The sequence below is a fragment of the Sinohyriopsis cumingii genome, chromosome 4 (assembly GCF_028554795.1).
Source record: "Sinohyriopsis cumingii isolate HCF-2022 chromosome 4, ASM2855479v2, whole genome shotgun sequence".
Lineage (NCBI taxonomy): Eukaryota > Metazoa > Mollusca > Bivalvia > Unionida > Unionidae > Sinohyriopsis > Sinohyriopsis cumingii.
Genome location: NC_142964.1, coordinates 54144361 through 54156811, shown reverse-complemented (window position 1 = coordinate 54156811; position 12451 = coordinate 54144361). Strand labels below are relative to the sequence as shown.

Sequence of the window (12451 nt, the reverse complement as noted above, 5' to 3'; positions counted from 1 at the left end):
TTTCCTTAACTGATGCTTTTATTCCATTTCTGCAAGACTTAGTCAAATCATAATGCTTGGCAGATATACCATTATCTTATTCTATACACATATAACATTTAATCTTGTACTTAATTATACATTTGGAAGGTTCTCTTCCTAAAACGTTGTGCATTTCAGTGTGACATTTTTAATGATACCTTCTGCTGGCACTACATAGCCACTTTTGTGTTATGGTGCCATAAAATACTTCTACATAAATACCAACTTTCATTTCACCATTCATCATAAGAATTCACCCTCATCTGTATCACTTCTACATAAATACCAACTTTCATTTCACCATTCATCATAAGAATTCACCCTCATCTAAATCACTTCTACATAAATACCAACTTTCATTTCACCATTCATCATAAGAATTCACCCTCATCTATATGCAGTTGAATCTTCTGACCACTGAAAACTTCTCATTATCAAATAATCTTTGCCTTACTAGATGTCTTCTACCAATCCTCTCCTTTTCAGAGTAAATGCAATAAAGTCTACTAGAGCTAGAACTTTTATCATGAATTTATGCAGTCAGCAAATTTAGACAATTCGATTTTATTTTCATCCAATCATTTTTAAACCCTATTTGACCACATCTGTAACTGACATTCAAGAGTATATAAACATTTTATTATCTATAGCAGCTCAATAGATTATCAGTGCATACTACATAGTTCCTTTATGTTGAAAAAGGTGAATGGTAATATACTGCCTGCCCTAAGGTAAGCTCATATCCTCAGTATGGTTTAAGATACCTTTACCATCTTTCAAAAATTCCCCATAAAGATAAGTAGGCAGTCTGTGTGGTGTCATAAATATTCTCAAATAAAACTAAAATTTCCTTATAAGTTTCTTTTTATGGAAACTAATACGACAAATATGTAAAGCATGACTAGATGATCATTTGTGATCTGAAAGTCTAATAATTTGTTACTTCAACATACAACAGGAGTCTTGTCATTTATCCTTTCTTCCAAGGCTTGGCAAATACAGCTTGTTTGAGATACTGGATGACAGTTGGAAGAGGCAACAGGCCTTTTCAGGTTCAGGTACTGGTATCAGTGTTGCTTCTCACCATGACAGCAGAAAGTTGCCAGTTCCTAACCTTTACTGACAATGTTAAAGCTTTGAGAGCTGTATCATTTGTTCAGTAGTGAATGAAGGCAAATTAATAGAGACTGCACAATTCAATGAGAGAAACACACCTATGCCACATTATTAAAATCAGGCAAAAGAATTCATTAGGTACAACATTTATACAAGTCTCATCATATTATATTCAGCTGGAGATAGAACACACCATGCAAAACAAGGCCACTGAAATTATATTTACCACCATGTTAATCTGTAAATTCCCACATATGATCAATATCAAAAATGAGTAACTTGGTTAATTCAATTCTGATCTGTTTTAACTATCTCAGTTATAAACCACTCACCTGGCAAACTGACACAAAAAATACAGCAAAAACAACTCCCTTCACACAACTACAAAATGTAAATTAAATTTGAATCCTATACCAACATTCCTCTTCAAATAAAGTTATCTGGAAGTAAACTTCAAGTTCACTATGTGGTACATACAAAGAAGTGTTGTCCATACTTACTGCAAAATGACAACAGTAACATATGATATCTTCAATGTTCCACATTTAATCCAGTGTTGTACCATACTAATGTGGCCGCATTCAATAAAAAATTAAGTGGAAGTTATTGAAACGCATCAGACAATGGTAAAATGTTTTAATCATCAAAATTTACAATGTTAACTTACTTGGAATTAGAAACAGATTTTATTTGGGACTGGTTATCAACTTGTGATACACAGTTATTCTGACTATCTGAGGCTGAATGGTCAGGAGAAGTACCAGGTTTCTCAGAACTGTCTAAATCTGTACTAATTTCATCTAAACTATCTACACTTTGAAGAACCACATCTGACGACTTGTCCTCCGAGGCCACTGGAAGAAATACAAATGCTGATTAAAAATCTGTGACAGCACAGAAAGTTACATGTACATCGTAAGACTATCTCAATATCACAACTACCACAGCATGGAAAAAAAAGAACAAAAAGAAAGGCAACGTTTCATGAATTCTCTAACAAAATTCTTGCAATGTTCCAAAGAACACTGCACTGCTGAAGTGTTTTGAATCAAGAACTAAGAGTATGGGATGATACAGTGGTAATTAGCATCATTAGAAATCACAGTCCAACAAATGATAATTATTTCCACAAGTTCACTCATTAACGAAAATGAAGCAATACTTCACTGATGTGAATTGGAAATTTTCATAAAATTTGAGGAGTCGCAGTCTTTATGGTGATGACGATTCAACCAATCCTATACCAAATGAATATCTATATATCAAAAATTCTTCTTTTGCCCATGTTCAGATATGCAAGGAAAAGTACTGAATAAGGGACACATGATACTAGATACAAAGTCTTAAATTTGATAAAATAACTGTTTCATCAGAACAATTAAAATCAGGCACATGATTCAGTTCTAGGTAAGTAGGATATTTGTGTATTTCACACAAATTGACAGAATATATATATATATATATATATATATATATATATATATATATATATATATATATAAATAAAAACTATATTATTAGGTCAACATTTGGATGTTCTACTCACTTGATTACTTTAAAAACACTCAAACAAAGCCATACAATCAAATGTACCCTGAATAATTTTGGACACTAAGCCATGTTAAGCTTGATGAACACTGTTTAGTAGTATGCATTTTGCAGGATTCACACAATACCACATCATTTCATTTTCATTCAGGTCAAAGTAGACATCATTAGAAGTCTTTCAGTGAGAACCCCATGTCATAATAACTAACCATTCAGGCAAAAGAGTGACAAGATTTCATGACTGCCATCACTGCAGCCACGTTGGATGTACGAATGCCACCATTTTCATTTAGGACCAACTAGGTCAAAATACATATAGGTGAAAACCCCATGTTGATATAGCCATCCATGGGAGGGGCAGATGTAGCAAAATTTTCAAGATAGCCACCAAGGTGACCATACTGAAGGTTAATCGTTTTCATTTAGGACCAACTTGACATCATAAGAACTCTTGCTGGAGGAATAGCAACCAGATTTTAAAGATGATTGCAGCCAGTATTAATGGTGGATGAAGAACACGGGAAACACCAGGGAAGAACCATCGACCCACGAGAAGCTACTGGCAAGTTTTCTCACATATCCACATTGGCTGAATCCTAGACTCGAACCCACGCAGACAGAATTAAAACGGCAGTGATCCGTAACGGACAGCACTTTAGACCACTCAGCCACTCTGAGCCCCAGATGCTGTGGTGACCATAATGGTTGTTGGTGCAGTACTATTCTCATTTAGGTCCAACTAAACTTTGGTATGAATGTGTGTCTAAAGTGTGTCTAAAGTTCCATGGCAAATCCCCAATTAATTTAGTGAGTAGTGATGACAAACTTGTGCTATTAAACCTGTACAACATGTAGGATGCAATATGTTGGACAAACACTTCAACAAGTTTCTAAGAAAATGAATAATCATTGCTTTCATATAAAAAATTACAGAGATACTCAGTTTTACTCTAATATTTCAACACACTTTAACACCAATAATCACTCTCTACTTGATTTTTCTTTCATGCCAATAGATAATGTGCATGGTGACAAGAAACTAATTTGAATCATAAGTTAGATACTTTGTATCCTAAGGGCCTTAATGTCAATGCACTATATAAAAATGTATAATTTTTTTGTGAAACTGATATATTGTATATCCTTTATAACAATATAATTATATGTATGACTGTCTCTATTTTATTCTATTATTTTACCTTCTGTGAAGGACATCCTGAACTGACTTTGTCTAATGTCTAACCTTTACTCCAACTTCAATATCCTGGTTGATGCCTTCTCCAATGCATGAAGAATTCTTTTGATGCATTTGGAAGTCAGACACCAAGTGTTATGGGTTCCATACCAGGATGGACCATAATATTGAGACGAGACAAGGTACAACTTCACTACATTAATTATCCACCATATAATTAGGAAAGTAAGGTTGTTCAGGACTTAAACCAGAAACCAAACTTACCGCATGTTTTTTCTGTGTCATGCAGGAACATCACCTTCTCTGCAGCGCATGTCCTGAACTCTTAGTTAAGGCCCAAGGCTTGGATTGGGGCTGTATAAATCAATATATGCAAGTATGTGTCTGACATGTCAACACTAATCACATACTAGCTGATTCTCTATTGAAGATCTCACCTGCCACTGGACTTCATAACCAGAAATGTTCTGAAGTAGAAGTCCTGTTTGTGTAGTTTTTGTACTATCTACACCACCCTTTAAAGGCAGAAAAACTGCATTTTCTTGCGTAAAAAGGGTCTTCATGTGATTGCATTTGAGTTCCTTCACAGTGATATGAAGATAAGAATGGTGGGGTCAAGATAATGAAATCCTGAGACCACTGGACATGGTTTGGATCACTTGTCATTTTGCAGTCCTAATCTGCCAACAAGGTAGTAGTATGGCACCTCATATTGGGCGTGGGTGACAATGAATCACTGACTTTTCATGGAAGGCTTGGGGAAGGCGAAACACTGTTCCCTTCTCTCCCGTCCCTGCCTGCCTGTGAAAATGACTGCCTGTAATTTGCTTGCCATCAGAAGAAAGAAAAAAAAAAAAATAACATGATCACTAGTGACTTTTCAGCTGGACAAAAAAGCAGACATGTGCAAGTCAAGTTGACAGGAAGTCAACACAATGTTCCTGACAAACAATATCTAAATTAGGTACATGTGAAAAAAATATCTCTGAACATGACTTTTTACCAGTGGGATGAGAAAGTTGCATACAACTGACTCATTATAAAGAAGCTCTTGCATTACTGAGATTGTGAATGATCCAAGAGATGCCAGGTAATTTCTGCAATCCTGAACAGCTGTTGTTGTTGTAGGGTTTAACGCCATTTTTCAGCACATGATAGGCTATACATGGCGGCCAGTATTAATGGTGGAGGAAGAACCTGGGAAATCCCCGGAAAGAACCACTGACCCTCGAGAAGCTACTGGCAAGCTTTCTCACACACCCACATTGGCTGAATCCGAGACTCGAACCCATGCAGACAGAGATGAGATGGCAGTGATCCGTAACGGAGAGCGCTTTAGACCACTCAGCCACTCGGGGCTCCCTGAACAGCTGTAGCAAAGTTTTAAATGACAACAGTTCATCATACATCTACCAAGGCACTGACCTTGTATTTGAAACTATTTGAAGGTGGATGATGGCACTCCATCAAATAAATCATATTTCCTCTACTGTTGCTGTGAAATAAATTCCTTTGTACTACTGTCCTATCAGCATGTTCTGGTATTTCCATACCAGATCAAACTCACATGACATAAATGAATGGTATGCTAATTGCAATAAACATCAATAAATTCACTGGAACCCACAAAAATGTTGTTTGTACCATATAAAACAACATTCTGACTTGCTGTACCATTGAAAATGAAATGTGGATGAATAAATTAAAGTTACAAAAATAACAGAATTTAACTGGATTGTCTAGAGGGCATCTTAGCATATGACAGCATAAGTAAAAACTGGTTTAAACTGGATATAATGGTAGCCACCCAGCAAGCAGAAAGGAGAGTTTACCTACAGCAGTTGCTTCCCTTTGTCTATTAAATATATAGACAAACATTTTTCTGTCTTTCAAGGACAGCTGGATTCAGAAGTAACAAAGAAAGCTATTCTAATGTAATGTGATAAAGTAATTTATTTGACAGAAATGAGAAAGTTTTCTCGTACACAGCCACGAGTGAAAACTGTGTAACGAATTTTGGCCTGTGGTTTGTGATGATGACAACCAGCTTAGTTTCTTTGCATCTATCCCTATACAAAATGTGTCAGAAGAGAAACTGTAACAAGCACCACATCTGGTTTATGAATTATGAATACTTACAATAGGCATTTGTTCTTGAACTAGTTTCTGTGGTATCCATGGCAACTGGAGAACTACTTCTTGGATTGCAACTTTCAAAAAATTAAAATAGAGTAATCATCAAATTTCATATTTTTTTAAGTCTTAAAATGATCAATTCTCTTACCAGTTTGATGTAAAACTGACAGATCATAATAATACTATAACACGACAAAAGAATAATGACCATACTTTTTTTTTTTACTATATGGGCTAAATTATATAGAAGCAAAGAAGATACATTTGTTTTTCTTCTATTTTATGTTAAATGTTCTCAGTGTAATAATTAGATACGACATATTTGTCCTTGAAATCAATCCACTTAGCCAGTTTTGCTGAGATACTTCTGAAAATTTAGCTAGAAACACAAGCAAACCATTATTTGGTGCAAACACTATCTTCTCAGAGTCCCCCTCAAAGTAATTGCATTTGTAATGTTGATGATGGGGTGATTACAAGACAAAAATTATCTGCATACCTACTCTTGTCACCAAGCTCACACGAGTTTGTAACATTATATCCACTGTTTGCAAAATTGTTTTAATATACAATCCTGTCATTACGAGACTTCCCTCAAAGTACCTTTATTTCCAACCTGGTAAGTGCATGCAACTTCTTCTATCATAATACATGTGCAACATGTTGCCAAATATAACTGTTTAATTCTTGTATCATGGACAACTTATTTATGTAATACTTGCAAAAAATCCTCTCAAATTAGCATGGAAGCATTCTTTGCTCACTTTCAAGATTACCAAAAAAAAAATCTTATTAAATCTTCCACAACAACTAGAAGCTTCTAAAGACAGAACATAAGTGGCAATCTACTGCTATTAGCATTGCTAATTTCTTTTTATGATGTGAAACAGGAGTCTCTCCAAAAGACTGATGCTCTACTGGGTGAAACGAATTTACAACTTTCAACTGTAGAATGTTGAAACCATTTCTGATATTCTCCAGCAAATAACATGATTTTCAAATTAGCTGCTGTGGTGGACATATTGGACGTCAGCTTGGTACCACCATAACATCACTAGTAGTCTTGTGGTGAAAACCCATGTTGATACAACTTTCGTTTTGGAGGAGTTAAAATGCCAAGATTTTAAAGATGGATACCATGGTGGCTATATTTGTTATTAGACTAGCACTATTTCTATTTAGTACCAATCAGACATAAGAAGTTTACTGTTCAAAGCACAATGTTGATATGACCAGCCATCTAGAATAAGTAGCAATAAGATGGCCATTGTGGCAGCTGTAACAGATGTTGGGCCAGTACCATTTTACTTATGCCCAATAATTTATGTGGCTTATTCTCATGGCCTGACTAATGAACATTATCTGTGATTAGGGAAAGGTCTTTATTCCTTACCCTTCTATATTAGAAAAGTTACTAAAGTCAGCCCAGTTTTCTTCTGCATCCTGTGGAACTTTACTTGAAAATTCTGCCCACTTTTCCTCATTTTTATTTGAAAAATTTGCCCATTTTTCTTCATTTTTCCTAGAAAATTCGGTCCAATTCTCCTCCTTTTTATTTGAGAAGTTCACCCAATTTTCCTGAGTGTCCTTTGTCTTTGTATTAGAATCCCATGGAGTCGTATCCATAGCAACAGGACCAGACTCTGTAATAATAGAAAAAAGAATATCCATTAATAACAAGAATACCTTCAATGATACATTATACACTCTGTACATTTTTAACTGCAGCATTGATGAATTTTGACCTGGAACCTGCCATTTGCATTGCTAGTCACAAGATATAAATTTGATCGGCACATTGTGCCCTGGAACAAATATTATGTCATTGTTTGAACCTTGCATCAAGGAAGTTTTACAAATGCACATTTAAAATACAGGCTATCTCGAAAACCCAAAATGTCTGGTTACAAGTGTGGTTCAGTTGACGATTTCATTTGGCAAATACCAGCTGACGATAGCTATGATGACAATAATATTTGAAATTATCAAGTATATCAGATTACTGGAGTTAGGAAAAGTGTTTATGGAGATATCAGTGGGTCATTTTGAGCATGAAAATGGTGTTAAATACGAGTCTGATGTACATACTGGATGGACAAAATAGATGGCATGCTGGTTGATCACCCTTTCAGCAATGTAGGAAAAGCAGAATACCAAACCATATTAACATACAGACAATTTAAAAACAAAATCCAATTTTCATTTTTATATCAAACAATTTAGCCATGCAGGATCGTTTGCTTCAAAAATATACTTCCCGATCGAGGTTAAGACCAACTGAAAAGAAGAATGCATAAAAGCAATTAAGAAGGAAAGACATTTTTTGACCAAAAACTTACATCTGGTGGCTAAAGTTAATCATGCATCTGATCAAATGGAACAGCTTTAATTGTCTAAAATGCTGAATACAAAATCACTGACAGCTAATAGGTACTGTAGTCTGTTTGAAAGTATTTTTGTTATCCTGTCATGGATGAGAATGGCATATAAACAGATGCTAGGTATATGTCTGTCTGTATATAATCTGCATACTGGAAAAACAACTAGTAAGTCACAAAAAAGGGCACCATCTACTAGTGACAGAACAGCACCATTTCATTCAGAACCAACTAGATATCATAACAAGTTATCTGGTGAAAACCCCTATGTGAAAACAATTTTCCATTTGGGAATAGCAATAACATGATATTCATGGTGGATGCCATGGTTGTTGTTGTTGTTGTTGTTGTTGTTGGGTTTAACGCCATTTTTCAGCACAAGATAGGCTATACATGGTGGCCAGTATTAATGGTGGAGGAAGAACCCGGGAAAACCCCGGAAAGAACCACCGACCCTCGAGAAGCTACTGGCAAGCTTTCTCACATATCCACATTGGCCGAATCCGAGACTCGAACCTACACAGACAGAGGTGAGATGGCAGTGATCTGTAACGGAGAGCGCATTAGACCACTCAGCCACTCGGGGCCCCGTGGATGCCATGGTAGCCATACTGGATGTCAGATTGGCACTAACCATAAGAAGTCTCTTGGTAAAAACCCAATATTGACATTACTATTTAGGATCAGATTTTGAAGTGGTCTTATTGGATGGCAGATTATCAACAATTTTATTCAAGACAAACCAGACACCACAAATGATAATTTTCCAGAAACACTGAAATGTGCAAAGGTTACACCTATCTTTAAGAAAGGAGAAAAGGAGGATCCAGGAAATTACAGACCAATATCAATTCTGCCTGTACTGTCAAAACTATTTGAAAAGCATGTAGCCATTCAGGTCTATACATTTTTTGAAACATGCTCTCTATTTCAAAAAGCGCAATCAGGATTTAGAAAGTACCACTCATGCCAAACAGAACTTACCAAATTAACTGATGTTTGGCTGAAGGAAATGGATAATGAACATATGACTGGGATTGTTTTCCTTGACTTCATGAAAGCCTTTGATCTTGTTGAACATGAAATTCTGCTGCAAAAGTTGAACTGTTACAGGTTTGACAATCCTTCTTTAAACTGGTTTAGATCATACCTAAACCAAAGGTCTCAACAAGTAAACATTGGCAATATTAGCTCTCAAACTCGCACTATTCATTCAGGAGTCCCTCAAGGCTCAGTTTTGGGCCCTCTCCTCTTCCTTATCTATATCAAAGATCTACCATTAAATAATGAATCCACAAATACAGATTTGTTTGCAGATGATGCAACCTTGTATACATCTAGTTCTGATACTGAAGTCATCCAAATGAGATTAAACTCAGACCTTATTAGAGTCCAAAACTGGGCACAACAAAATAGGATGGTAATTAATGAAGGTAAAACAAAATGTATGATTTTGGGGACATCACAAAAGCTACACAAGTCAGGGAACCCAAAACTATCTCTTGCAATAAATAATCATCCATTAGAAAATGTTAAACATGAAAGGCTTGTACGTGTGTCTGTAGATAATAATTTATTATGGAATGACCATATTGATAAGCTTTGTAAAACACTGTCATCCAAAATTGCCCTTCTCAGCAGAATCAAGAAATTTTTACCTATGGAAACTCGTAATCTATACTACAAGTCATATATTCTTCCATCAATGGATTATTGTTCTAATGTATGGGGAAACTGTGCTAAATCTGAGCTTGACAGGATTTATAAACTTCAGAAACGAGCAGAATGTGTAATTTTAGATGCATCTGTTGATCATCCCTCAAAAGCATTATTTACAGAACTCAAATGGTTCACAATATATGACGGGACAGATTTTCACAAGGCAGTTCGTTTATACAAATGTCTACATGGAACTGCACCAGAGTATCTTCAGGACTTATTCAGGCCTTTTTCAACACAATACCAGTTGAGATCAATATCACATGGAAACCTTCTAGTACCAAAACCAAGAACAGAGCAATTTAAAAAGAGTTTTCAGTACTCTGGTACAGTTCTGTGGAATAAGCTTCCACTACATGTAAAATCTGCTGAAAATATTAGAGTATTTAAGAAAAGATATCATGAGCATGTTTGTGTTCCTAATAGATAATGGAATTTAATATTTTAATATTAAATATGTTCAAATAAACACTAATTATTGCTATCTTCGTATAATGTGCATTGTTATACTCTACTTAAGAGGGCCTCAAGAGAGAATAGCCTTTTGACTAATGAGTCACCCTCTATAAATAATGCATTATTATTATTATTATTATTATTCCAGTGTAAACCCCATACTGAGACTTTCCATTCAAAAACAGTAGCAATAACAAAAAATCTCAAGATGTGACAAAAATTCTTTTGGTGAAAAGCCCATGTTGATCTGATCACCCACTGAGGTGGGTGGGGTAGCTATAACAAGATTTTCAATATGGATACTGTGCTGGTCATCACATCAAACCAAAGTAAGAGTGCCAAGCGTTCAGAACTTTTTCAAGACTTGTAGCATAACATGCATATCTGCTGAGCTAGTAAGAATATTGATAATATCAAAAATGGGGTAGTAAATTTGACAAGATTGTCAAGATGGCCACTATGGCAACTGTATTGGATGTCTAATCGAAAAATATTTTCATCTATGACCAACAAGACACTGTGAGAAATCTAGCAAAAAAAAGAAACGTGTTGACTTCCCAATATGGAGGAGTAGGAATACAAAAATTTTCAGGATGGCTGCCACAGTGACCATATTGTACATCAGTTCGGCATCATTTTTACTTAGGACCAACTAGATATGAAAAGAAATCTTTTGGCAAAAGCCCCATGTTGACATCACTATTCATTATTAGGGGATGGCACTAAGACAAAGGTTTGCTGAGAACAAATAATGAAGTCCTTAAAGGAGATTTCATAGCAATGGTAAACACCCCTACAATGTTTCTACTAATAACCTTCCAGCAGTGTCATGGCCCTCCCTCATTTTGTCTTAACACCCATGTGTTCAATAAAGGAGATTAAAATAAAGACTGGCCAAGTCAAGGTCAGAAACAAAAGCATTCCAATATTTTATCCAATCAAAAATCAACCTAATGCTTACAAAAATCGCATTCATGAACTAGAAGAATGTCTACATGGCATTGAAAGGCACAGAGACAAGTCAAACAGGGGCCATAACTCTGTAAAATGTTTCACAAAAACATGAGACCCAAGTGGACCTGATATTAACACCTATGTAACAGCCCAATGCAAAAGCAGGTACTGGTCAGTAGGATGCTAACTGTTAAAATTTTGTCCAAAGCTGCTGATTTCAGATGCTATGAAAACAACTCTGTCAAAGTTTTCCAAGTTTTGTATCACCATCCCTATCTGATGGCATTTCAGAATCATATCCCAAAACTGAAAGGCCTGTCTGATAGGGCCAAAATTAAAATTAAGTTTGTTTCCCCTTACCCGACCGACCCTCTTAAAATCCGCCGACTGAAAAAAATTTTTTGAAAAATTTGCGATAGTATTTTTTTTTTTTTTTCGTTTTGTTCAAAAGTTCGTTTTTTCGTTTCGTTTCGTTGTGCGATCCGTATTTTCATGCAGTCAACAAAATCGATGTCACTAGCACGCGAAAAACGTTTGTTGCAAGGTGTTTAAATTAGATAGGAAAAGCATCATGACCGGCATGACCGGCAAAAGAAAATACGAAGAAGATTTCATTATATGTGTAAGCGTAATCGCGAAATGCGGGAAATCAAACAAAAAAATTTGTAACAACAGAATACTAGAATACTCAACGGAGTGTACATGGGATGATGTATATCACGACATTACCAATGATACAGACTTTCGCCCTCATAAAGCAGATGTACTGAACGTCAGTTTATCAGACAAACTGGATGGAACGATGACTTTTCATCCAGACCTTCACGAAGGTCTGCATGTGGTGAAAGAGTTTAATCAGCGACTGAAATATGTTACATTTACGGTGACCCGTGATGAAAGTGTTGGGTTGGATGATGTTTCCTCAACT

At 35.7% G+C, this 12451-nt stretch overlaps 1 protein-coding gene across 2 annotated transcripts in view; it reads right to left on the bottom strand.

Moving 5' to 3' along the window:
* The window catches only part of LOC149801180 (serine/threonine-protein phosphatase 6 regulatory subunit 3-like), a 108413-nt gene that overhangs the window by 22359 nt on the left and 73603 nt on the right, over positions 1 to 12451 (bottom strand). For both annotated transcript variants that reach the window (XM_089955211.1, XM_089955212.1), the window contains exons 21-23: positions 7410 to 7659; positions 6020 to 6090; positions 1805 to 1991 (exon numbers count right to left, since the gene is read on the bottom strand). In XM_089955211.1, coding sequence (XP_089811337.1) covers positions 1805 to 1991; positions 6020 to 6090; positions 7410 to 7659 — 508 coding nt within the window. The remainder of the gene's footprint in view (positions 1 to 1804; positions 1992 to 6019; positions 6091 to 7409; positions 7660 to 12451) is intronic.